Raw genomic sequence first — 27824 nt, forward strand, 5'->3', positions numbered from 1 at the left:
ATGGCACTTTCCATCTGGCCCTGACTGCTACAAAAGCTTTTGCTGTTTTCAGCCACAAATCCTTCAGTGAAAGGTGCTGCAGGATGGGCAGTGTGAAGAGCACCTCCCCCAGAAGAAAGGAGGTTTCTTCAGTACTTGTGATTTCTCACTCTGAACTTATCCCAGGTTAGATTTGGAGTTGCTCCCTTACAGCAGACTGATTTACCACAATACCAAAGGATTTGGATAACACTTATTTTATTTAAAAATATTTTACAACCGTGCTGTTTGTCCAGAGTTAATTAACTAACTGTATGATCTCAACCATTTTCATCCTTGGACTGTTCATATCATACATGCCGTTGCTGATGAAGGTCTTTGACATGGAGGTCTAGTTGTTATACTAAAATATTTTTAAACACAATCATTCCATTTACCAGAAAAAAACATATATTCACCTTCAAAGGCACTGTTAAGCAGTATACCTATTTTAAGAATACGAGTGGTTGAAAGGAGATGGGGAAAAAGGGGAAGGGAGCGCCTGGGAGATTCTTTGAAACTTTGGAACAGCTGGAGATTTTGCCAAAGAAATTATCTTTAGGAAAAAAAGACCTAATACAGAAGATTTCAGTCCCAGACTTTACAATTTCATGTGCACATGGAAATCAATGTATATCCTTAGCTTTAGAGTTGGGACTTTCACAGTCTAAGGTTCATCTGGTGTTTCAAGAGAAATAATTATCAGCCGTGTGAGCCTGCTGGTCCAGCCCTTCTGGCAAGTAACTTTTGCATTAAGGTGGGTTCCTCCTAACCAGGATACGGCTTTCAGATAAGCTGAGAATTTTAAGCAAAAAGAAAAATAAACTATTCCTGAGAGCATGAATGCTGTGTCTCAAAAGGTTGCTATCTCCTAGTCCTTTGAGGTTCCCACTTCCTTCAGACAGTAAGGAGGTTTTTTATGCTTTAGATTTATACACAACAATTGTACCTCATTAGTCTGGATTTATTCTATACAGACCAAACACATAAATAATTGAACCCTTTCAGAGCTGTGTGAAATCCTCAACTGATTTTAAAAGCTGTTTATCATGGCATTTCAAGGTGCTGTTTAATCCCAATCTTCACTAGTGATCTTTCAATTAATCTTTTAATCACACTATGCATAAAAAAGACTAAACATAGAATTCTACTAGCTTTAATAACAATGTTATGCAAAATTAATTTGCAGCAGCAGCAGAGGGAACTGCAGACACCTTAAGGTTTTTGTGAGATTTTGTTGGTCAAATGCCAGGAATTGTAAATCGATAAACCTCACCTTGTACGTTAAGAAAACATGAACAGATTTTAAATTAATGAAAAATACCTAGGTTTTTGTGGGTTTTTGAATGATTAGTTCATATCTAGGAATGAGCTAGATATGCATTATTTTTTCTTGTAATTTGATGGTGTGATTATTACATGATTGTTTCGCGTACCTCGTTTCCATTCTCAAAATTCAGAATATTTTTTTTGTGTGTGTGAAACAATTCCTGTGGACAATTAATTCATAAATACCTGAAATATTTTAGAAAACAATGAACATTAACCCCACTTTTCCAGTTGACAAATATGACTTCCTAAGTGTCCAGTACCTAACCAGTCCTAGTCAGGTGTAGAAACTTATTCTCTTGTCTTCATCTGGGAACTACTTTGTCTTTAAAATCATTTGTATCCTCAGTGTTTGTAGAGCCATATAAAAACACTACTATAGAAGTTACAAACAGTGGGTAAATATTTTTACAGATAATTAAATAGTTTTCTATAATTTGAGCTGTTTCTAAAGCATAATGATATGTATAAGTAACTTCCAACTTGAAAAATTGGATTGTTTCTGCCAAACCTAATCTCATGGCAGAAATCATGATTTCTTCTGTTCATGTTATCTTACAAATTTTTTATTATAAATTAATTTTATATATTGATGCCTATATTTTAAATAGATATCTCACATAAAAATATGAAACATGTTTTATACAATTTTATTAATTCTCTATAAAATCAGACACATTTGCATTTGAACTTTCAAATCTTGTTCCAAGAATTTTTAAACAGTTTGATTGTATGGAAGTGGGCTGCATTAACTGCAAATAGGCTAGACATCTGTTCACTGAAACTGAATAATTTCTTGTCTCATTTTTGTTTAGCAGCGTTTCACATAAATTTGTTATTATTTTCTGTTGGAAAAAGGGATTCTGAAATTCATTATTTGCCCATTAAGAAAGGCCACCAAACTGACTTTTGTTCAAGAGACCCTGATATTGAAGAACTGGGAGGAGGAGGGGAAATTTGCCAAGTGATTTGAAATCATGTTTGATGTCATACTTGATTGGAAACAATTTCATGCTGTTATTTTCAGATCAGTCTCTTTTCTCCAAAATGCTTAGCAGTGTAAGCGATCCTCCTTACCAGTCTGGTAGTTCATTAGGAAACTAGGACTCAGTCGGCACGGGATGAAGGTTCATGGTGGGGATAGAAATCTGATGATCACATTTGGTGGGTTAGGCACCTAATTTTCAGCACATAGGATGAATCTCCATTTAGGGATTTGCTATCTTGGAGACACTAGCTAGGTTTTGGTGTTTGACAGAAGTACTGGGATGTTTAAGGATCTCTTGCGTGAGCTGGATCTTGAGGAATCACTTCTGAGCTCATAGTGGGACTGCTGTGATTGCAGTGGCTTCACAGTTTGTTTTAAGATTGAGAACCAGCATTTAAAAAGCATTAAGCCAGCATTTGAGGTCACATGTGGGGGAAGAATGTCTTGAATCAAGAAAGTATGTGAGCAGGGGATGGCAAGTAAATTGTAAATTATTCTCTGCTTGTTTAATATAAGAATGAGGAAGAGTCTTTTGATGGGAAAGTGGACAAGAGTAGAAAAGTAGAGAAATTTCCTCTGCTTTGCTCCCTCTACAGGGTGCCTGTGCCCCAGGGCTGTTGTCCAGTCCTGAAGGCTCACAGGTCTGTGTTGATATTCCCATAGATTTATATTCTGCAAGACCTGACATTTTCATCCCTGTAAAATTCCAGGTGTGCTGTAATTTAGAATGGAAAAAGACAGAATCCATTTCATAATCTGGAGCGCTGCTGGACTAGTGCAACCCTTTCGTGTGACTGGCCACTGGCAAAATTTGTCTTGTAACCTTTGAACAATATTCTGTGCCAGTTTGTTCGTCTTAGTAAGAGAACATGCCATGTCACTGAGGGAGAGGATCACCAGCTCATCCCTAATACGGTAAAATCATTTAAAGTCCTTCATTTATGTTGACTTTTTATCATGCACTATTGCAATTAGGTTAGACTAATGAAAGGTAAATTCCATCCCATATATAAAAAAATAAATCCTTGTAAAGAACCTAATTAGTATGTTTGTTTATTTAGACTCTAATGGCTTAATTGCATCTTATCTTGCTATTTACAAATAGGCATCATTAAAGAATAATGAGCATGTGAGGGAAAGCACAGCATTCATACCAGCAGCAGATGAGACACAGGGAAAAAAAAAAGTAGTAGAAAGTCTGTGTGGGATTTTTTTACTTTATTTTTAATATAAAACCTTATTTTTCAGTATATATAAATATGATTTCCAGGCATTGTACTGATTAGTAAGATAGATACATGAGTGGGAGGACAACCTTATGGCTGGCTGTATGGCAAGGAGCAGGTGTCTGGCCTTTTGCTGGAAATATGTACAGCTTGGTTACATCTCTGGTTTGATGTTATCTTATTGTTTTCTAAGGTGAATAAAAAATGCAAACAAACTTGTGCTCCTTTTTATACAATCAGGGAGGTACCCGTTTTAACTGAAACTAATGTTTTCTGTCTTTTAGCTCTGCATTGCAGAGCATCTGCAGCTCAAATCAGCAGCAAATTCCCTGGGATGCTGAGAGGAAATCTGGAGCTTTGGGAATTTTTTGCAAAGTGTTGGAGCCTGGTGTTGTCAGCATACATTTTTGTAATATCAAACTTTTAAATAAATCTGAAGAAAGAATGCTTGTTAATGCATTTTTTAAAATTGTTTATAAAAGGGCTTTTCATGTGGGTATCAATTTCAGTGAGGAGGCAAAATTAAAGGGGGGGGATTTCAAGCTATTTTGTCCAGGCAGAATTCTGGCATGGTAAATTAATTTTTGATCCTTTCTCATTTAGTCTGACTTATTTGGAGAGGTACTTTTTTTTTTTTTTTTTTTTTTTTTTCCCCAACCGTAAGTGATGTTAAATGGGAACTTTTTTAGCAGTCTTACAAGAAATTATCTAAGACATTCTCACTGATTATTCTGTTTCCCCCCCTCCCCCTTTCTTGGCATACAGTGTCTGTCATATGCTCTTTGAGAGTTATCTTGGTGAGAGACAAAATATTTTTAAAACTGGGATATTTCAAGAAGATTTTTATTTTATATATCTTTGTCAGAAAAGCTGCATAATATTGCAGATTTCAATCAGCTGCCTGTCCTACCTTCGTCTGGAGCTTGCCATTTTAGGAAGCAGGGGATTTATGAATAACTTAAGTGTCTGAATTTAGTATACTTTAGTTAAAAGTACATTGTTATTACACAGACCAAAACAGAAGCTACAGAAGTATTTAACTTGCAACTGTTCCATTTTCAGCTCACAGAACTGTGGGGCATATTTTTTTCATTCATATTAATTGAATTTTAAAGTGACCTTGTACATGTATTGATTTGAATTAAAATTTTCTACATCAAGGACGAGTTGGCATATATCCTTCAGGCGAAATATTAAAAAGCCAAGTGCTGTCTTAACAGGATATCGACAGAAGAAGTTGAAATTTAACAGGAGAAGTTGTCTTAGAAATGAAATTGTTGCCTTTTTGTCACAATTGAAAGGTATCTTTTCTGTATAATAAAAGAAGTTTCTCACAATGGGTATCTGTGGAAATGCAGGGACGTTTCAGTGCCCGCTAAAAAGGGACCATGTGGGTGAGTCTTGACCTCCAGAAGGGGAGACGTGCACTACTGGAGCTCAGAGTAGAACTATCAAATTACTTTTCTACCAGAGCCATTAGGTTTTTATTACCTTCTTTCAGGTGATCTGTAGGGACACAGTTGTATGACTATAGGTATAAATTATATTCCATATATAGATCTTTTCTGAACATGGACTCCAGTTAGCTAAATTGAGAAGGCATTGAAAGGAAATAGTTTGCTGGAAAACATGATTTGTAAAATACTGTTGAGGTGAATAAAAACGTGAAGTCCTGGAAACAGTTACAAGTTGATTATTGAGGAAAAAAATAAAGGGTATCCCATTTACTGTGTACAGTACGAAATGTGCTTTACCCTGAAAAGAGCTGTGGAGCATGCTTTTGGCTTCCAAATCTAACAGCATCCTCCAGTGTAGTGACAGGCTGTTGTTCATTCTTTGTACTACTAGCCTCATTCTTTCAATGCTGTTAAAATGATGAACTATAATTTCTCTGAGCTACCTGTAGTTTTACAACATTTCTGCTTCTGTCAGACTTAACTAATGGTACGGTCCTACAAAAATAATCTGAAAGTCCCAACTTCTCTTTTAGCCAGTATAAAACCTACAGGAATTCCATCTCCAAACAGCAGTGGCACATAATAGGAAAGTTTTCTATTTCAGTGCCAGACCACTGTAGGAGTTAATTTAGACAACCTAGCAATAACCTGGCCAAAGTTGCAATGTATTCTATCCTTCATTTGTATTACTGAGACGCCTGCATGCCCTTACTCCCAGAGGGGACCCCCTTGCACAAATCATTCTCTAAATTTAGATTGCCACAGTGGTGCCCTCCTCCAAGAGCTTGCAGCCTTAGGTACCCATGTAGGGGTGGATTTACACAGCTCCTTACACGTGTGGGAGGCAGAGTAGCCCTGCTTATTCGACGTTCAGGCAAGTGGGTGATCGAGGCTACTGTCCCAGACCAGTCTGCAGAATTTGACCTTTCCTTATTGCATGACAGATGATAGCTGGGGTCTGGGTAGCTGTGACAGATTCAGAAAGCGTGGAGTGAATCATTGGGAGGATATGAAAACAGATGACCTGGGAAAAGGCAGTGAGCTAATGCAGAAGCATTTTGAAAGCATTTGTGCAGGTAAATCTTGTGGGGAGGTTTGAGGCCAGCAATAAGTATATTCAAACGAACTGGAGTGCCAAACATGGGATTTTTCAGCTTGTTATGTTCCACTGTTCACTGAGGATTTTCAGGAACATCCCACACAGGCTTCAGATCAACTTCATCCATTTTTTTTTCTACCTGGCAGCAGTGTGAAATGCCATGAATGCAGAATATGAGGGAAGAGGAAAGAAGTGAGCATCCACTAAAGTGTGTGAAGGCAACGGAGACAGAAAATATTATATATAAAGCTGGTTCTGGGTGTTTGTAGGGCAGCCTTTTTGCTCTTCCATTAAGATTTGTTTTGTTTAAAATTTCTCCTTTTTCTCCTTTTAATTTTGCTGTATATGGCGGTTGCCTAGTGTGAAGAGTCAGTTCTCTCGGTAGACCCATATCCTAGCAAAGTGCCAGTCTTACTAAGGTAGAAAAATAAATAAAAACCTCTTAACTCTAAATGTGCTGACAACTTTTTTCAAAGTGACTCCCATTTCCTCATCTTAGCAGTTATGACAAAACCGTCTTTCTGATTCCAGTGGATGATCAACATTATAGATCAAGGCACCTCTAGGTCATGACATTGTATCAACTAAGTTAAATACAGTGGTAAGTGCTGAAATAACTCTGTCAGCTTACTGTATTTGCAAACCAACTAGGTCTTATTATAGTGCATCCAAGCAAGATATTACATTTAGACCCAAATTTACGGTACCTCATATCATGATATGGCTGCCTGAGGACACTAGGCAGTTCCATACATGTTCAGAAAATCCCAATCTATTGTAAGAGGTAGGCACCAGAAAAAGCTATTCATGGTATATGCATACATCAGGCCTTGATACAAGTTACTCTACTTCAGCCTGTAACATTTTTCTTCAAAAATTTACCAGTTCTTCCGACCTGCTTTTTCTCTTCATGTTCTTGCAAAACTCTGCCTAGCAGCCAGTCGTCTTGAAGTCTGTCATTGACTCTTTCCTTTCTTGTCTCCTTGTCCTTTCTCTTGCTGTCAACTTGTTCTTCCCTGTTGTTTTAGACTCTTTTCTCCTACAGTCACTTTCTCATTGTCCCATGCCAAAGAATTGTCATCAGTTCTTTCCAGGATTTGTAACTCTGTCCTGCTATATAGTGATATAATAAGGAGCATTTAGAGTAGTTTAGATAACTAAGTCCTGTATCGTCACCCCATTCCTACCACCAGTTCCCCCTCCTAACTGTCCATCATCAGTGTGGTCCCTGCATCAGCTTTGAGATGGAGTCTTTGTGCCCGATTTTCTGTCTTCCTCCTCGAGGGGATAAGCATATCGGCACTTCGGAGTTGATTTGCCTGTTAGTCTCATAGTTTGTCAGCATCAGGTTGAGGTTACTCAGGTTGAAACAAGGTGGTAGATAGGAGTCATTAGCAGGAGTTGAAAAGGAAAAACGTAACAAATTAATAAAGATGCATATTGACTGATTTATTTGGGTGTGTATTTGTCTGCTGAGGTTAGCAGTAAAAACATAATTGTTCTAGTGTGTGTTAATTTATACTGGACAAAATGTTGGAACACAGACAATGGAAAATGAGCTGCTGGTTGGGAAATATTAAAATTAACTAATTGTTTCTTTTTTATCTCAGTTTTATGCTTTTGTGGGTGAGGAAAAACTCCGTAATAATCTCTTCATAACAACACAAAGACAGAATTATTGTTAGACACACATCTTAACAATATTGAAGTGCAAGTTCATCTTTGAAATGTAAATTGATTTTTAGATTAAAACGTCTTTATTATTGCATTTTTGTCAATAATATAATTTAGGCTTATTTCTGTTGTTGTACCTCTGACTGACCCTATATGTTTTCCATGATAATACTAGTTTTATTCTTTACACTTTACCACTTTCACAGAAGAAAATTAAACCTTTGAAAATGTAACATTTTTACTTTTTAGCTATAGTTTTATTTTAAATAACTTTACATTTTTATTGGACTTAAAATGCTTTTCATTAAACTCATGGCACGCTTTCAAAAGCTAGCGTTAGAAGAGTCTGATTCTTCTTTCGAATTATTTTTCTCTAAGTGGACTTATATTGAAGAATATCAAATACATTGAAAATAATCACATTTGCTCATTGGTTTTGACAAGTTATTGAGTTGTGGTGTTAATAAAATTGAGAGAGTTGCTTGGCAGTGTCATGTCTACACGAGGGAATTCTGTGAATTCATACATTTTCAGTTGCAAATGAATGTTTGTTTGTTCTGCACTTTATAGTCTATCTCTTCCTCATAACACACACAGTGGTTTTAGATCTCTTATTTTGGTCTGTGTATAAAATACTGAAAACTGAAATTGCATCAACTTAAGCTGTTAACTTGATGGTCTTATGAATTCAGACACCATCGACTCTCCTTCAGCTTGTTTTTGTCTTTCTCTTGTTCTTCACAGGTTACCTTAGGAAAAGTGTTAAAAGTGATAGTGGTGATGCGGAGCCTCTTCATTGACCGGACAATAGTAAAAGGGTACAATGAAAATGTCTACACTGAAGATGGCAAGGTAGGTTACTGTATATGCAGCAACATTAAATTTTATTTTTACCTTGTGTTTAAATGACAAAGAACAGGAATCCCATCACGAGTATGCTAGAAACATAAAACTGTCAAAAGACTCTGAATGTTTTGCAAAATGCTCAGGTTTAAATTTATCTTGCTTTGCTTGGATTTTTCATACCCAAATGTCTGACTTCTTTCTAAGCTCTAAAGCCCTTGCTTGAATTTCTAATTTATCACCTTAGACCCCAGTTGCCTCGTTAATAGTGTCTACTGAGAAAACATTTTTTCAATGTACCAGCACATCAATAGCCCAAGGTTCAGATTTCTCTTTTCTGAGAGCCACTGGGAAATCTTGGGCTAGTTTTGTGCTCAACTTGATAAACGGAACTGTGCGAATCATTGGTAGGTAGTCCTCAATAATTTGCTTGTCAGTAATAGCACATCTTGAACAGCAGCTATTAAAGCAAGTGTTACCTGTTTCCACAAGTGATTTGGTTTATGAACAATTCACCCTGCTTGAACCCTCAAATTTTGTCTGACTGCACACACTCCATATGGCTCTCTTTAGCGCATCAGAAGATGTTAATGGGACCTGACGGCCTTCAGCTCAGCTTGTTTCTCTTTTCAGGGTGGAATGGTCTCTCTTACCGAGACATCCGCCAGGACTCTCCTTTGCCAGTAACAGTACTAAATACCTCCATGTTTCACATTTTCTCTCTGGAGCTTTCTCTTCTGATTATGAAGCCTATTAAAATAAAAAGTTCATTATATCAAGATGAGTACTTGGCACCCATAGGCCATGTTATAATGAGGTGAGACTTTTTTTCCTTTCAAAAGTGATAACTGTGTTTTAGCACACAGAAGCACGTTGTGTACTGACCCAGGGTTCAGTGTCTCTGAATCTGAACCTCTGTTCTCTAGAAAAGGCCAGGAGCTGATCTGATGAAGGAAATAGCACAGCTGTATTTCCCAGGTGAGAGATTCTCACTCAAAGGGTGGGGGATTGGCCTAAGAAGTAGTACAATAAAAATTGCCTGGTTTTGATTTGCATTATTCAAATATGCAGGTTTAAATACCACTTTGCCGCAGAAGCAGCTGCACTATACTCCCTGAATATTAGCATATAAATACAGACTTACAGCACCAGCCCCTCTTCACCCCAAGTTCTGCTTGGAACTGAAATGATAGTCTGCCTAAAGAGCACTGACAGGGCTTGATGGATTCCCGTATCACACTTCATTTGGGTGTGCTCATTCTCTCTGATGAAGCCAGTTTCCTTTGAGGCTCTCTTGAAATACAATAATGCTATATATGCTGAAAAGCTAAGTAAAAGAGTTCCTTTCTGAAACTCAGCATCTGGCGTTGGGCTTCTGTTTAGCTCAAGGTTAACTCTCTTGAGAGCCATATACCATTTCTCTGTCATCGCTTGCTGCCAGAGGGAGAGCGGGACTCACCAAGGCCAGCTTTGGGCACGGGGCACTAACCTTTGTCTGCTGTCAGGGGGGAGCAGTTCAGCCTCTCCAGAGCATCAGTGCTAACACCTGGCTTGTTTTCTTGCTTTAAGCCAGTCTGCAGGGGAGTCTGTTTTCTACCAATTTAGCTTCCTGTGTCCAAAGCTGGGTTATGTGACTGCTCCCACGAGGCTGCATGAACCTGTGACCTTTACCTGGCAGTTTGCTATTCCATTGGGCCATCCCAGGGCATTTGCAAACCTGAAGGTCTGCGCTTTAGGTATAAATAGGAACCTTTCATTTGACTTAAGTAGAATTGGAGTTGCAGCCACTTAAATCATGAGTAAATTTGGCTTGGAAGATTGAATAAATGTGTAGCTTGCTAGTTTTGCCAACTGGAGCACATATTGACAAACAGTGAGCTCCCTCTTTTTGACTAATTAACTACTCTGGTAATTGGAGAATAAGAATAAGATTGTGCTCTTGCAACGATTCGCTTTACTTACTGTGCCTGCTGGGAAAGAGCGATTACAGTCAATTGCAAACATAGTCCATTCCAATTCCTTCCCTGTCACAACAGATGCTGTTGGGAAAGTACTCCAGTGAGGTTTCACCATACTATTCTGGCTTCTCACTTTTGAGCCTGATAGAGGGGAAAAATGCACTAGCATTCAGGAGAGCCACAGAAGAGTATGAGAAAGGAGATAAGCAAGTACCATCTTTTTTAAATAACAAAAATACAGAGAACCCTCAGGATCACAGTAGGAGATGATCGTTTTTCCAGTGAGCAGTTTACACAGTAATTGCTGATTTGGAGGTTAGCTTATGTATTCTTGGGAAGTATTTAGTATTTGTAAACAGTACTGATAAGATTAACTAGGTGGTATCATACAATATGGCAATTTTGAAGCTCCTGTCTTTTCTGGAAGCCATGTTGAAGAGGGGACACTGTCTAAGTTATGCTTTACACTTAAGTAGCTGAATGGGGGTCTGTTGAGTTCTCCTCCTAACTGCTCAAGTTAGAAGGTCCTTTAAGTAATAAAAATTAAATTCAGAGGGGTGCTTTCTCCAAGTAGAGTGGAGTTTGGGGCCACAAAATAGATTCAACAATATTCAACAAAAGAAGAAATGGCCATCATCAGGAGACTGAATGATCACACAGACAAGAAGTGAAAAATGGACTGTGCACAGAAGAGGCCAATGATTTGCTTGCAGATCAGGAGAGTCATCGTTTATCTCTGAAAGTGCAACTGTTTTAGTAAATTGTGCATTACTGGGAAGAAAAAGGGAAGAGATGAGTGCAAACAGCAGAGGAGTTGATAGTCTTCTGGTCCATTAGTCAGGCAAGTCTAGAAAAGAAACAAATATGGGTGTTACTCATAGTTGTGGAGCTGTGCATGGTGGCATGCTAGCAGTTACACTGAAAAGCTGACATTGCATTATCCGGGTTGCTTTAGCTTGCTGTGTGCTTGTACTTTGTAGCTTGACAGGTACTTACGTGAAAGCTTCAGGTGGTGTCTTCTGTGCTGAAGTCTAGTTAAATTGGGTACTCCCTCTTACAGATTTAAATACTTTCAAAATTAAAATGCAAAAATAAAAGTCTTAAGCTTGCAGTGAGTAGCATAAGACACTACATTCAGGGGTTTTATTTTCCACACTTTGCTTATACAGATGAAGAATCTTTGCATTTCTTAAGTGCTTCATGTACTTCTCTTGTAAATTATTCACAGACCCTGCAGAATATGCTTTGCCAGGTTGCCAGCTGCATAACTTAAACATTTTTGGTGACACTTTGCTATAACAATAGGTGAGATCTGGCAGCCTCTGTCATGTTGTGAGTTCTGGATGCTGATCACTCTGCAGTCTCTCTTGCTTACCGTACTAACCCATTGCATCCACCACATACTGATGCATTTTAATTAGCCCCGTGGTTTTAGTGATGGCACGGTGCCACCCTTAATTTCAAACTCTGACATACTTATTGTTCACTGAAATTTAACCATCGGTAGTAATTAATTACTAGTGTTGTCCTGATTCCTGAATAAATGAAGCTACGCAGCTCACCCACCCTTCCAGGGCAGGCTTATTGTCAGCTGAGCCATTAGTAGCTCTAGTCTGCCAGTAAAAGTAAAAACATATTGGGATTTTCTGGTATAATAAGACTGTGCTTTTCTTTGGATGCAGGGATCAAGAACCACCTTGACAGGGTGTATTTACAGTGGGTACTTAACATCCCTGCCTAGCCAAATTCCTATTTTTGCATCCATTAGACTTAACTAAAGAAACATAAGTGTCTCTGTTGAATTACCATGTTAAGGAACTTGGGTTATGTTAATGCTATGGCTTCATTAATTACTCCATATCAATAAGAAAAGGCAGCTTTTAGCCTCCTAGCGTAAGAGAGAAAAAGAAATAGTAGTATCAAAGGAAAGCTTCAAAGACAGGCAGAGCTGTCTCTCGGGTAATTTCTGATCCCTGCATTCTTTCCACTTCAAAGCTGGATGTGTGTGTGTTTGGGTGAAGGGGGGGTTGAATCCGTTTTCTCTAATAAGTGTTGGCACCGGACCTGTTTGATATTAGATGCAGGGAACATTCTGATTTGTTATCGCCTTTGAAATCGTTCAGACGACCTTCAGAAAATGGCCTCTTGTTACTTATGCTGGGGGTGGGTGGGGAGAGCGGGGCATTGGGAAAGAAAGCCCCAGTTTAATTCACATGCACAGGATGCCCTGAAATTGTGCTTTCAGCAGTTTTTTTAGTTACAAATGTGTGTCTTGATTGAAAGTGAAAAGTTGAAGAATAATAGACCTATAACGATGCATTCTTTAATCCGCCTCTGCCTTAATCCTCTGTTTCAGGGGGAAAGGTGGGCAGTCATTTAGGATGTATGCATGTGGTTTGAGGGGCTTCGTAGCTTTTTGCCAGTTTCTTTTTTTCTTTTTTTTTTTTTTTTTTAACTTGGATGACATTGTCTGTAAGACAGACATTAATTATTTTTTCAGCTTTTCAATCTTCATGCCAACTAATGAACATTCAGAACCTGTTGGATTCAATGCAGCTTTTTTTTTTTTTTACATCTTGAGTCTAACTAGAGAGGATCACATACTTGGTTTGATCACTAGCGATTAGCAAAACCATATATACATTCCAACTCTGTCTGCAGTCAAAGAAAGCCTTAGATTATGTGAACACAGCTTTTTTAAAATATGCCCTTTTTTTTTTTTTTTTTTTTTTCCTACATGTAGACTTTTCTGGTATGGAAATGTGATGCTTCCCTTCCCAGCAGGCATTGGTCTGTTATTACAGTGTAAATCAAGCTCAGGTCCAAGTCCAGGCTGAACCACCACTTGTGGACTCTAGCGCATGAGTATTGTTGGGGTTCACATGGGTTCTTAATCCCACCTTAAGAGGCAGTAAATGTAAAAAGGCTTGTAGGTACATGCCTCAGGGTACTTCTCTCTTCATCTAGCCTGGAAAAGGCATTGAGACATCAGCTGCCTTTTTGTCCCATAGCAGGGTCAGTGGTACTGAGCCATGAAACGTCTATCCTGAAGTGATTTTTAAAGTCTTCGGGATTCAAGAGTCACTTCTGTACCACTATTTAGACTTGGACTATTTAACAGTGTTACTCTTACAAGAATAGGAACTTTAGCATTCTGAGCATTTTTAGCAATGTAAGTTAATTATTTGGGTTCAGCATCCTTCCCCCTCTCCTCCTTCACTCCCCCCTGGTGTGTGTTACTTCCTTCATATGAATTCCTTAATTTCAGACACTTTTTGTGCCTCTTAAACGACTTGTAATTTCAGCTAAGAGGTATGGATACATAAGACAGAATTAAAATTATCCACTGTACCTTACAGCAAAGGAGATAAACCCCCATTGTGGGAAAATGTTTGTCCAACCATGTTATTAAGCAGTAGAGGAGCTACCCCTGCTTCAGAAATTCACTCAAAAAAACCCAAAATTTCTTTTGTCTAAACTAAGATTCCTGAGGTTATTACTGTATCAGACACCTTTTCTGGGACAAGTTTTGTCATGTGGAATTATTGAGTACAGTGAGATCTGTAGGAAAAAAAAATTATTTACACATCTGGGATTGATGGAAGTTCCTCTTGTTTTTTTCCCCTGCTGCTTTTCCTTAGCAGAATAGAAGATATTCCACAGGGATGGGCTAAAAGAGCATTAGCATGTCGGTTGAAATTGTTTAACGTGTGAGCCATTTGGATGTTTAACAGGGACAGCCTTACCTTCTGGTTGCCGGGGCTGATTGTCCTGGTTTCAGTACCTGAGGGTACCGGTGGGCCTTACACATACCATAGGCCATCGTGCTCCGTGTATGAACTGGGGGGAGCTGGCAGGAAGGGGCCGACTGCTGCTCGGGCATCGGTCACAGGGTGGTGAGCAATTGCATTGCCCATCACTTGTCTTTTCTTGGGTTTTATTTCTCTCTCTTTTTGTTATATTCCTTTTCGTTACAATTATTATAGTAACTATTGTTATTATTATATTTTGTTCTGTTTAGTTATTAAAGTGTTCTTATCTCAACCCGTAAGTTCTTTTGTTTTGTTTTGTTGGGGTTTTTTGTGTTTTTTTTTTTAATTTATTTTCCTCCCCATTCCACTGGGAGGGGGGAGGAGTGGGCGAGCGGCTGTGTGGTGCTTAATTGCTGGCTGGAGTTTAACCCTGACATTAATAAAACTTAAATTTTGTTCTTTTAGTTTGTATATAGTTGAGCACACATTTAAGTCATGGATGTGTGCCGTTATCTACAACCTTAAAGCTCTTTTAGTGTGATTTTTGTCTGCAAATGTAAATGCAGTTTCCTAAGGGATGTTTTATTTAGCCCCAGTGGACCAGTGCTTTGGCTTAATTCAGCTAAATGTTCTTTGTGTCATTTGTAACTGAATCACTTATTCAGACACAAGGCAAGCATAAACTTAGTTAAAATGCCCTCATTTTAGAAACAGACTGAAGCTGATGAATATTTGTATAGATTAGCCACAACCCCATATAAATTTTTTGCTGTTTTTAAAGAGAACACTTTAATTCAACAGGTCTTATACATGCTTTTTTTTTTTTAATTGAAACTGTGATGAACTATGTTCCTTCTTCATTGCAATACAAAGGAAATCTATTATTAATTCCCTTCCTTGGATTGCAACAGGTAAAGGCAGTGGGTCCAAATAGTGAACTGAGAAAGATGTTTCCACAAATCTGTTTGACTGCTTTTGTAACTTGAACAACTGCTTAGCTTCTTTTTCTTCGTAAAGCAGCTTCTTTATGTGTGGTAATATATAACTCTTTTTTTTTTCTACTGTAGCTTGACATATGGTCTAAATCCAACTATCAAGTTTTTCAGAAGGTAAGTCTCACATCATTTCTATGTACATAATGCATATCGTGATATGTGGGGTTTATTTTAAACATCTAGTCCCTTATGTAAAAGAATTCAGAATTTATTCCTTTGTCATCACAACTTGAAAATAACAAACAATAATCTGTAATAATGGAAAACTGTGAGTAGAAAAGGAGATCACTTCTTCTGTTATTTAATTTGGATTTATTTCCCATCACAGTTCCAGTCCATGGTTTGAAATAGGAAATTGGAGATTATACTTCTCTAGCCTTACAATTTTATTAGGAATCTTCAAGCACTGTTTTTTTTTCAGTTTAAGTCTTTTGGGGGAGGAAGGACTGTTTCAGGTTCATTTGGATTTTGTTTTCTTGTTTTCATTGTTTGTCATTGCCCCCCTCTCCTGGGGGCTTGAGTTTAATAAATCAGTAGAACTCACTTTCCAAAATGAGTTTGGAAATTTTTTCCATTACATTATTTTACCTGATTCTCTTCCCATGATGGTGTAAGAAAAAGGAGTAACTGACTGAAATGAATGCCATTCCAGAAAGTAAGAAAAGACCGATGAGAGAATTGGAGCAATCAGTATAAAACTACTAAGAGGGTTAATGTGTATTTTAGAAAGATCTGTATCTCACTATTTTCCAGGCAGGGAAGAGAAGATTTTTCTTTGAATGCCTCTTGTCAAAACGTTGTAAGTTCAGATTGATCTGGGTTTAAATTCCGATTTCCTTACCTTCAAGTCACAGTTCAAGGAGCTCGAGTCTCCAGCTAGTGCGCTAGCTCCCTTTCATCTACTTTCGTAGTTTGTGTAACAAATAGGGGTCAGGGACTCAAAAGGGCATAAAAGCAGGGGTCAGAAGTATGGCAGATTGGCTGTATTTGTGCATCTTCCTTCTAAGATTTCAGACTCACTCAGAAGGAAAAAATGTTTGACCTATGATATTAACCTGCTAGAGATCAAAGGACAGCTTTTGGGGAGCTTGGTAGCCTTCCCTCTCTGCCTAGCGTTAAAGCAAAATTTTTCTGCAAGTTAATTCTTTACCCCAGAGATTAGTGGATTAAATATTCTTTCTTTTTTTTTCTCATTCCTCAAAAATACTTAGTGTCAAGTAGGGTAATATAGCAGGAAGTAAAACAGCATAGATCTTAGTAACTTGTTTATGAGTATGCTTTTAAGTAACTCTTGCCGTGGAATACATTTAAGGTTCTGTGATTAAGTGCATCATCTCAATTTCCCCAAATGTGTGTTAGGTTGTAAGATCATTTGGGCATAAGATCATCTTTCTGGATGTTTTGGTTTAGAATAATTTGGAAGGGTTGTCATACTGCTATCATTTGTGCTAAATGATAACAAATCCTGAGGGTTTGATTATATAATTTTAACTGCCTATATGCAAGGTAACAGAGTAGAGTAAATGTACAGGTTTGCTTAGGAGTCCAAGTTAAGGACTTGGGGAGCATAAATAAATTTCTCTCCAGGTCCACGTGATGGTCTTCAAACCAAAAGTGAAACAGGTCAGTGAGGAAATGTGAAATGCCCCTCTTACTGCTGCCTGTGTGGCTGCATTATCCTGATATCTACAAAAAGCAAACCAAACAAAACAACCAACAAACAAAACACCCAGACAAAAAAGCCTGCAAGAAAGGGTTGCCTATAACTAATTGAACAGCTACATTTTTTTTTTAATAGTTCTGTACATTTTGTTCCCAGCTCTGTCACTGTGTTATCTTGGACAACTTAGCCTCTCTTTGTATCACTTTTCTGCATTCCTTAGTTTGGAGTAATACTTGCTGACTTCACAGGAGCTATTGCTGAATTGTTTGCATAGTGCTCTCAGATTCTTGCATGAAAAATGTGATAAAAATGCAGGATGATGGTACTTTCTAATCAGTAGATTCTGTACTATTGAGCTGATAGTTAAAGAAGTTAAGGCTAGGACCTAAGTCAAGTTTTCAAACAGGTGGTAGAAAATGCTGTGGTTCAGCATAGTAAGTTTTCTCTCTGTGGTGCTTTGCTTGGTTTGGTTTTCTCTTTATTCTCTGAAGCTGCACTTGTGTCCATTTATAATACCCAGGACTAGTGATTAGCAGTAGCATCCGAAGGAAATAGATAAAACAGTGTTAGAGAAACTATTATGCTCTGTTAATAGTGTAAGATCTGTACTGCAGAATCTTCAGAACCAATGTTTTCATGCCATTAAAAAATCCTCAGTAAATGTGTCAGAGCACATCTGAATGTTCTTGAAATGTGTTTCTCATGGCAGTCACCAGTAACACGATGTGGAAGTGCTGTGCTGAGAACGAAAAATAGGGATGAGTAACTGCTCGCACACAGGAGGCTGGGTAGCCCTCTCAGCTCTACCGCCTTTAACACTGTAAAATCAATCATTCCTCTGAAGGGCAGGGCTGTTTCTCTTTAAAAGCTGAACCAAATTCTCCAACTCTGTCTTCAATGATAATATAACAACATCTGGAGCTCACAAGATACCTGCCAGTGGTAGCTGCAGGCCTGTCAAATTCTCACAGGGTTGCAGCATGACTTTCTAGGTTAAGGACCAGAGACCTCTGATCTTCAATCCAACCCTGTCAAACAAAGCTAAATTTGTCCTGACTTTTTGTTTGCAAACGTTGGCTGTGTCAGCAAGCCTTTTCTCTCTCCTTATTAGGCAGGATACCCGAGTGTGTATAATTTGATGGGGGACGGCTCCCGGAGGGCCCATTACTGTTAAAGTGTACAGTCATTTTCTAAGTTCCCTGGAGACTCCTTGAATCTGATCCTGGGGTGAATAAGCTTTATAAGCATTGAATCCACCAGCAGGGTTAGATTCAGAGAATGGAGCTGGGAAATAAGAGAGGGAAGGCTGAAAGGGCAAAAGCACAAGGAGCAAAGAAAAGGTTTTTCAGACTTCTGTGTTGGTCTGACATTTAAACTCCACAGGAGCGGCAACTGTTTTGATCTTAAACCTCCTTATTTTAACACCTTGCATCTCTTGATCCACTAGTGCAAGAGGTGGAACAAAACAAGAAACAAGGAAATATTTGGGGCTTAAATCTTGGTGGGAGGAAGAGTGTACATGAGGGCTGCATAATTCCAGGTCATTGTGCAGAGGATTAAAAAAAATATGTATTGTAAAGAATGGTGCAATATTCATAACTTTGCATTCAAAAAAGAGGCAAAAATATAGATTAGTGGAACTGCTATGAGTGGATCAAAATGGGAGATGGTGTCAAACATTAACTGTTTCATTTATCAGGCTGCTCAGTTAAGAGCAGCATAGCTGGTTTTGTTGTATAATATGATCAGTTGGGCTGTTTAAATCATATGCATATGCTTTAAACCCATATATTTTATTCTAGTCTGAGTCCCATTCTTATTTTCACCTAAACAGTCTATCGGTTTTAGCATGCCACAAACTATTTTTGTTTTGCCTTGATGTGCTTCTTCTCAGGGCATGTTTTGACCTAAACTTTAAGAATCTGTTTGTGCCTATCCAGCTGTTCGTGAGCTGTGTGATCCCAAAGTGGTGGAGCTCCGGAGCACAATTTTCACCACTACAAGGGCACATAAGTATTGTAATGTATGAAGATGTATTCTTGTCAGTAATCTCAGAATAAAATCACATGCAGGATGAATGCATGCATGAGACAAATATTGGGCTATTGATGATGTCTGTTCAAGGAGAGGAGATGGACTGTTCCAGGGTCACCTGAATGATTGCTCCTCTGCATGATCAGTACTTGCCTCTGTTCAAAGACCTCCTTACACAAAATAAAATCTCAATGACCCAGTCCAATTAAGCAGAACAAGCGAAATAAAAAACACTCTGTGAACTCTGAAAACAAGCAATAAATCCTATGCTTCAGAATAGCCTGGTAGTGCTTTACTGAGTTGGGAGTGGGGAAGGGTGTGGAAGGGACTTCTGTGGAGTTCATCAGTGCCTGTTCGTGGAGGCACCATCTATCATCCTTCCCAGCGCCTCTCAGGCACCAGCTTCTGTGCACCTGATTTCCTCCAGAGAGACTCAGACATGGTTCTGGAAAGAAGATTGAGTAATGGGAATCCTTGGGAATGAACAAAGGCATTCGTGCAGTTCTCCACATTATAAAAGGTCTAAACACTAATAAAATAACTTTTTTTTTTTTTTCTTTTAGTGTAGCGATCATCCTCCAGAACTCATTGCTACAGCTTACTGTTAAGGCCATGAACTTAGCAGGGTTTAAAAAAAAATTAAAAAACTTCCAGGGGATTTAGAGAATCCCTTTATATTAGATGGAATTGTCAGTGCCATAGTTGAGGGAATAAACCAATAAGTAAGTGGCAAGGAAAGTTATGACTCTTAAAGAAGTTTTGCACCTACTTTTGAAAAGCATAATTACTGGCAGTGAGATAAAATAGTAGAAGAGACAGCTGGCTTCTACAGTTCAGTTGTGTGATGTTTGTATTTTTATGGTTTAGTTTCATACATCTATGGAACATACCTAGTCTATGGTGGAGTAAAGCTATACCACAGATCTTTGCTTTTGTGCTTATGCCAGTTAGATGAAGTACTTGTTCAGCTTTCTTAACCTGTGAATTGTAGAATTTTGGTGGTTTGGTTTTTTGTTTGTTTGTTGGTTGTTGTTTTTTTTTTTTTTAATTAATTTTCAGCTTTGGGGAATGCCATATGGCTAACAAGTGTTGTCAAGGCCCAGTAATGCCATTTTTTAGGTGTGTCACTTCTGGAAAGCACTCTTCAATCAAGCAGTACTGTCAAGCGGACAAAGAAATTCTCTAGGAATGACTGGTTTTGGCTCAGCTGAGACAAATAACAGGGATTTTGTTTTCTGCTCAGCTCTGGGTGTTGGTCTCCTGGGCTGTGTATAACTTTCCCGCGCAGCAAGCTGAGCAGCGGGCTGCGGGAGGGCGGTGGGGAGCCCGTCTCTCCCCGCTCTGCCGCAGCGCAGGGCAGCGGCGGGGGCTCAGCAGGTGGCTCCTCGCAGTGGGCCGGTGCCCGGCCAGCCCTGCTCGCTGGCTGGGACCTGGTTGTTCGCCAGGAGTGACAAGTACGTGGGATTTAATTTGCACAAAGCCGCAGCAAAGATTAGGTTTGATCCAGTATCCGTCTGGTTTGTATTCCTGATGTATACAGTGCCCTAGACAAGGGAGCAGAGATCCATTGAAGTAGTACGTGGTTATAGTCAACTTGAATTTGGAAATGAAAAGGAGGGGGAAAAAAAAAACAACAGAAAAACAAAAAAGCAAAACAAAAACCAAACTCAGGTGATACAATTAATTACTAACAAGAAGGGAATTTTCTTGTTCAAATTGAGTCTCTGCCAGAATTTATTTTTTTTTCCCATGTAACTGAAGTCTGTTTTGCTCTGTCTCAAAGTGCTTAGTTAAACAATAGCTATTTTACTTAGCAAAATTGTGCTTTGGGAGATTGCCTTGTCTTGCCTTTTTTTCAGACAAAAATTCCAAGTGCTTTTCAATATATAAATTATGAAATATTGAGCTTTTCTGCAAGATCTCTTGAAAATCTATTTCAAGATCCAGAGCAACAGCCATCCCAATCAATGTGCGCTTTTCTGAGTATGTTCTCATATAAAAAGAGGTAGAGAAATTAGAAAGTGAATGATAACTTATATAGCAGTAGGTAAGGTAGAGCAATAAAAGTGAACTTAATAAAATAAACCCCTGAAATGTACAAAATGTCATCCTACCCCCAGAATAAATGAGTTTGTGATTCCAACTTGGCTGGAAGAAAAAACGTGTCCCTTAAGTGAGCTGGCGCATATGCAGTTTGTTTTGCTTTGCTTCGGTGTGAAATTGTATTGCCATTAGTGAAGTTGGGTATTGATCTTTTTTTTTCTTTTTCCCTCCTCTTTTTTTTCCTTCCTCTCTTCCCTCCCCCCCTCCCCTTTTTAATCTTGGCCAGTTTGTGTTTTCTCTCATCATCCCTGTTATCTTGTGGGGGTTTAATTCTTCCTTCACTCCTGTGCACTGCCCAGTTTATCATTTGTCCAGGTCTTTGTTTGACATCTCATGTTCTTTTCTGGATTTGGGATGCGTGTGTGTGTGTGTGTGAGTGATTCCCCTACTCCTCATCCTCAGATTTGACACCCACTTTGATCTTTTTTAGAAGCACTTTATCAACATTTGCTTATGGTAGAAATCACCTCCTTTTTCTTCAAAACACATAATTAGTGTTCTAGCAATGCTGGGATGGCTTTTATCTCCCTGTGGAATCTCATTAGCTTTACATTACAATAGGAACAGCATATGTGCAACTTTGCCAAAGTGACCAATCAATTTAAATTTGTTAAAAGCTGTATTTTTTTTTAAGCAACTTTCTTCAGTGCCAAGAAAAAACAACCTTGTTGTTCAGGAAAAAAAAAAAAATACAGTTTGTTAGAAGTAAAAATACAGCAGAAGGAGAGCGGCTGCTCATAAATATCTTCAGAACTTTCTATTCTTTGACATGTCTGGTACTATCCTATAAAAGCACTGTCTTTAAAGAAAAAAGTTAGTAGGGCTTGGATCACAGTCGTTTCTGAATGCTACATGAGATGTGTTTAAAAGAAATGACTGATTTGAGTTATGCTGTGCTATTAAGGCACTGTTAATCATGTTATTTCTAATATTTTTTGTTTATATGGAAACATATAAATGGCTTAAGCAGGTTGAGGTCCATTTTGCAAATATTTTTGCAAACTCGCCAGAATGTACACGGTCCCAAAAGTTTTCCCTTCCAAGTGTCAGAATCACATGTCCTTATTCACACTGATTGGAGCTGCTTTTGGAGTGAGTTGTGCACAAATGATGGGGAGCAGAATCTGTTTCTAAAATTGTAGCATAACTTAAAACTGGATTTAGTGTAGGACAGACTGATTTGATGTGGTGTTCTGCGGAGGAAGTTTGTATGGTGTGAATTAGAGCCTGTCTGTACATGGATTTATTCAGGAATGTATCTTTTACAGATTCACCTCCCTGAATAGCTTCAAGCATGTGTGCCTCTTTCTCCAGTGAAAGTTTGAGTGCTTCAGCACAATTCACATTGCTGAATTAGACTAAATACAGATTAGGAACAAGTGGAGTTAGCTGGGAATAGCAATTGTAATTTCAGTTCACACTTTATCTTACTCCAAATTTACTATAGTATATAGACAAGCCCTGAGAAGAGCACTACTTCTTCATGTTAAAACTAGAAAATATAATTTAATCCACTAACTAGACAATCATGTAGCTTGTTGCGTGCTTTGATATTACTGATGAGGACCATTAATAGATTTACAAGTTACAAGATGTGAAGGAGCTCTCGTGGTTGTGTTGTCTTGAGTCGTTTAATAGTCCAGCTCAGAGAATTTTACCAAGAATTTCTGGGGTTAAGCCTAGAACTTCTGAGAAGCAGCAAGCTGTTGACAGTGCTAACAATTTAGGAAGCTGACAGGCTGCATACTGTTAGTGAATTGTATCATAGCTGTCAGAAACTGCCCCTTTCCAGAATCATTTAAAAATGGTAGTGAAATTAAACAATCAACCAACACCAAAACCTGCTGAAGTATTAGTTGGTTTTCATGATTTTTTTTTTTCCTTCAATTATTTTTGTTATTATAAATATATAATTTCTGTGTAATCTGTCTAGCTGTAATTCCCATATGTGAGTTATTGTTATGGCTGTGGGAAATCAAAAAGGTTTCTATTAGAAATTTTTTACTAGTGCAAGTATTTATAAAACATAATCATATTAATCGGTTCCTGGTTTCGGAGGAAATGAAACTGAGAGCTCAATTCCTGGTCAACATAAGCAACCTGAAACGGGACTATAAGTGTTAAATGTTTTAAATTTTCCCGTTAAAAGATTGAGTGAGTGTACTCCTTTTTCTGTAAAAGTACAGTTTCAATTCACACTATTTTATCCTATTGGGAGGGGGCAGGGTATTTTTTGGTTTTGGTTTGTCTTTTGGTTTTGCTTTGTTGTTTTTTGTTTGGTTGGGTTTTTTTTTATTTTTCACTAAAACAGACCAAACTCAAAGGTTTGGGTTTTGTTTTGTTTGGTTGGTTGGTTTTTTTTTAAGTCTTAACTTCTGTTCTTTTAAGTTAGTCTTCCAGAACTGTTTAATTTAGCTACATTATTGACAATGTTTCTTCTTTTGCTGAGCAAATCATCATATATTAAGGGTATATATTCTCTAAAAAAAATGATCAAAGAGAAAATAAGAGCATTTAAAGAGGAAACTGAAGTGCTTTCCTCTGACATGATTTCTTTAGTGACTGTGCTTATTTATGATTTCACAGAATACATGGAATTTCAATCACAGAAGCACAGATTCTGCTCTTATTCTGTAGGCATTTGAAAGTTAGGCAAATTATGGATGCTTTTATTTTATATGGTACTGAAGATTTTTTATTTTTTCACCTTTTTACAGCCAGATTGGTAGTCCTAAGTGGGAAGTGAAGCGTGTTAGTTTAGTATTGTTCCATGTAGCTGGACATCTTCCTCATCACTTAGTTCACATTGGCTACCAATCTAGATTCTTTTAGCAACACTATTAGCTTTTATCATGTTTATGGACTTCCAAAAGTGTGTCTGGTTTTACTGTATGCTTACAAAGTTATTTATCATGATTGCTTCAGCTGATTGTTGTATGAAGTTGGCAGAGGGAATGGAAGCTAGCTGTCAAAAACTTCCCAAAATTACTTAGAGAATGTCTTCACAGTCATGTAACCCTTGGTTTGCTACCCCTCTATGGAATTTAAACTGTTTTCCTACAAATTAACACTGCTTGGTCTGAAATACAGAATGAATAAGCGTGTATTCTCCTTTTGTCTGATACAGGTGACAGATCATGCAACCACTGCTCTATTGCACTACCAGCTGCCTCAGATGCCAGATGTGGTAGTCAGATCTTTCATGGTAAGTGTACTGGAAAATACGTTTTTCCAGATAGACTTCAGCATGCTTATAGTGATTGACATTAGGCAGTTCTGATGCAGTTGTAATTTCCCCTATTTAAACAAGCTGGACAGTAGAGAATGACTGTAATTCTTTGTATCTGATACATGGACAACGATAAAGAGCTCATTCTCGTTACCCTAGGATAATTGACGTTGGAAGACTGAGATATATGCGATTATTCTGTCACAGGTTTCAATATTTGCTTGATGATTCCTATTTGCAGAGCTACTCTGGGTCGTCTTGAAAGACAGTAGGAAAAAAAACTCTCTCAACCACAATCTTTGCTGTGGTCCAGCCCTTTCACACTGTTCATACTGTGCAAGGGGTTGAGTTCTGTACGTAAGGTGTCTGCTCCACTGGAAGTTCCCCGGTAAGAGGAAACTTCCAGGTAGTGTGTTCCACCTGAGGCAGCTTGCTTGTCAGCTTACGCAGTATGGGAATTGATGAGAGTTATTTGGAAAATGATGAGAGAAAGGAACGTGATTGGGAAAAGTCCATTTTGCTCTACCCACTTTCAGCCCCAACTTTGTTCCTAAGGAATTGCATGTACTTGCCCAGCACAACAGCAGGTGGTTTTAGGAGTCAAGGAAATGTTTCCTGAAGGATTCTGCTGTTTTCTTACAGAACAAAATTTATCAAATACTGCTCTACCTCGATATGCAGATTTATCACCTTTGATTCTGCTTCTATTTAGAATTTTATTTGTGAGATAAACTTGTATATAAGCAGCCCTGTTAATCAGAAGGTGAGAACAAGGGTTTATCATTCAGAATTCCTTCTACCAAGACAAATTTTGACAGTGCAGACTCTTGCTGTTGACTCTGCTGCAGTCTCCCAAATGAGGCTTTTGGGAGAGTTTTCTCTGCACTTCAGAGTTTTCCCTTAACTTCCATTATGTTACCCCTTCACCTGGAGCAATGTAACTGAGACTTTTAAAACAAACAACTGATTTTGCCATTCACAATCTTTAGGTGTGTACAGTAGCATCAGGTCTTTTAATGTCTTTAATTTCCACTGTGTAATTTCAGATCATTCAGACTCCCTTACCTGCTGTGCTAGTTTGTTTATTTAATAAAAAGGCCACTAAGAGGACAGATTTGCAAAGGTCTCTTCTCTTGGAGTGCATCTTAAAATAATAGTTTTGAAAGGTGAAAGCAACTCTTAATGGTCAAATCCATGTTTTAGCATGTTTCTGAAAATTAATGTTTAATAGAATGGGTAGCACGTTTGTTTAAGCCATGGACCTGCCTTATTGATTTGATAAAATGCTACTAAAACTTTTAACAAAAGAAAACCAGATGTACACCAGAAGTGTCAATATGTTGGTCCTTTCACACGTCAGTTGTGCAATCCACATGACAGGATGCAGTGAAGGCCTAATTTTCTGATGGGAATGAAGAACACATTTTTTTTTTCTTTCAACAGATGTCTCAAGTGCACAATTTAACTTCATTTACGTATTTCTGTATTATGGTTCAGAAAATTCGATTTCTCTGTAGTGCGAGCAAAGCCCATCCAAGTTGAAGTAAATAACAGCAATTTACTTGTAGTGTTCTGTTGCCCTTGTCCCCATATTTACTGCTAAACCCAGAGAAGATCTAGTTCTTTTGGAGAAGAGTTATTGACGGCCAAAGCTTCGGTTGCTATAGAGAAGGCTCTGATGAAGATGGAAGGATTTGTTTCAATAAACTCAGCTGACCTCTTCTTCAGAGAACAATTTTCTCTTATCGATGTAATTCAATAGGACTTTAAATGACAAGATTCATGTGCATCCTTCACAGTATAAATCTGCTGGTCTAGGTGGTTTTTAGTTGTGTATCTCCTTGAGTTGGGAATTGAGTTAAGTAATGCTCTTTGCTATGTATGATGATGGGAACAATTCACTTTAGAGGCAGGAACTTTACCTAGGAACACCTGAACTTTCTCTGTGTTATTCAGCACTAGCCTTTTTTATATATTTATTTATCAGTGTAATCAGATTTAAAATGGTAGAGTATTTTTATGACCAATGAATATTGAGCTTAAAATCACATTAGAGAGGAAGTTAGTTAGCTTTCTGTGAAAGTCCTTATATCTTCGGCTATGAAGAGTTCAGACTGTTGCAGTACGATTGCAGCAGGGGTGTGATAGATGATTATAGGAAGAGACAAACCAATATTCAGCTGAAGAAGGTACCCATCAAGAACAATTATATTCCAGTAAAAATATGAGGAGCATTACAATACTTGCCTTCCATCACAATTCTCTAGCTGCGAGTACCTCCTGCTCAGGGTGCATGAATTTCTATTAACAAATTTGCTTAAGTGACTAAAAAAGCAAAAGATGATTAATAAAGTGGGAATTCAGCTATACAGTGACCTTGTAATCTTTGGCATGTTTCTGTTTATAAAATCACTGTATACCTCACTGGGGCCTCGCCAAAGTACGATCTCTGTCCTTGCTATCACTGTTTGACAAGAATGATGACAAAGGGGAACATCCATATCCAGTTTTCTTAATTTCTCTCCCTTTTCCTTTTAGACCTGGTTAAGAAGTTACATAAAGCTGTTCCAGGCTCCATGCCAGCGCTGCGGAAAGTTTCTGCAGGATGGCCTGCCACCCACATGGAGGGATTTCCGAACACTTGAAGCTTTCCATGACACTTGCAGGCAATAGTAGTCCAGCCGCTGGTAACACGAGGAGTGAACAATCTGTTGGGCTTGGAAGAGAGCTGATGGTTTAATAGTTGGTTCCATTTCTGAACCTTTCATCCTGTACTAAGTAGTGAGGTGGCACTAATACATGTGACTCTTTAAAAGCCGTCAGTCTGCAAGGCACATGTGAGACAAATGTATTTTGAAGAAGATGGTAAGAAGCTGCGTGTGATCGCTTGAGGCTTCTGAGCTGAAAGTATATGTTTGGGGAGATCTGACAGTAATAATCATTATTCTAAACCTTAATGAAAATATCTGTACAGTTTGTGTTTTGTGAGAGATTTGCAAGACTTTTATAAGCTTGAAATAAATTTTGTATTCTAGAATTTGTGCTATTTATTTCATTATTTGATCAACAAAATCCTTGGGTTTGGTGTGGATTTTTCAATGCTGTTCTTTTCTTTAGAAAAACTGGAAACATTTAAACGTGCATGCTGATATGGTGGAGGGATGTTGCAATGCTGCTCATCTGAGCGCTGGGGTTTTTTGTGGAAGAGATTATGGCGTTGATTAAACATGGAATTTCAAAGGCATGTGGCAGCTTGGAAGATGCAGCATACTTTCTAAGGCAGGGGGAAACAGATGTTTCCCTATACTAAAATTGTAATGAAAAATGTTAGCAAGATCTGCATGTATTAAGTGGTTAGAAAATGTGTGATGAGCAGTGACTGTATAATTCATCATGTTTTAAAACTGAAAGTAGTAAAATAATTCAGCCCTAAAGCACAGCTTCTGCAGTGCAGAC

At 38.2% G+C, this 27824-nt stretch overlaps 1 protein-coding gene across 1 annotated transcript in view; it reads left to right on the forward strand.

The window, feature by feature from the left end:
* Positions 1–27405, forward strand: part of LOC104356965 (mediator of RNA polymerase II transcription subunit 27) — a 94546-nt gene extending 67141 nt beyond the window's left edge. Inside the window, exons 5-8 of the mRNA XM_042786960.1 lie at positions 8536–8643; positions 15412–15453; positions 24267–24344; positions 26907–27405. Of these exons, the coding sequence (XP_042642894.1) occupies positions 8536–8643; positions 15412–15453; positions 24267–24344; positions 26907–27041 (363 nt within the window). The 3' untranslated portion in view covers positions 27042–27405. The remainder of the gene's footprint in view (positions 1–8535; positions 8644–15411; positions 15454–24266; positions 24345–26906) is intronic.
* The last annotated feature ends 419 nt before the right edge of the window (positions 27406–27824 follow it).

Source organism: Tyto alba, unplaced genomic scaffold, assembly GCF_018691265.1.
Source record: "Tyto alba isolate M040663 unplaced genomic scaffold, T.alba_DEE_v4.0 Super-Scaffold_11, whole genome shotgun sequence".
In the NCBI taxonomy this organism is placed as follows: domain Eukaryota; kingdom Metazoa; phylum Chordata; class Aves; order Strigiformes; family Tytonidae; genus Tyto; species Tyto alba.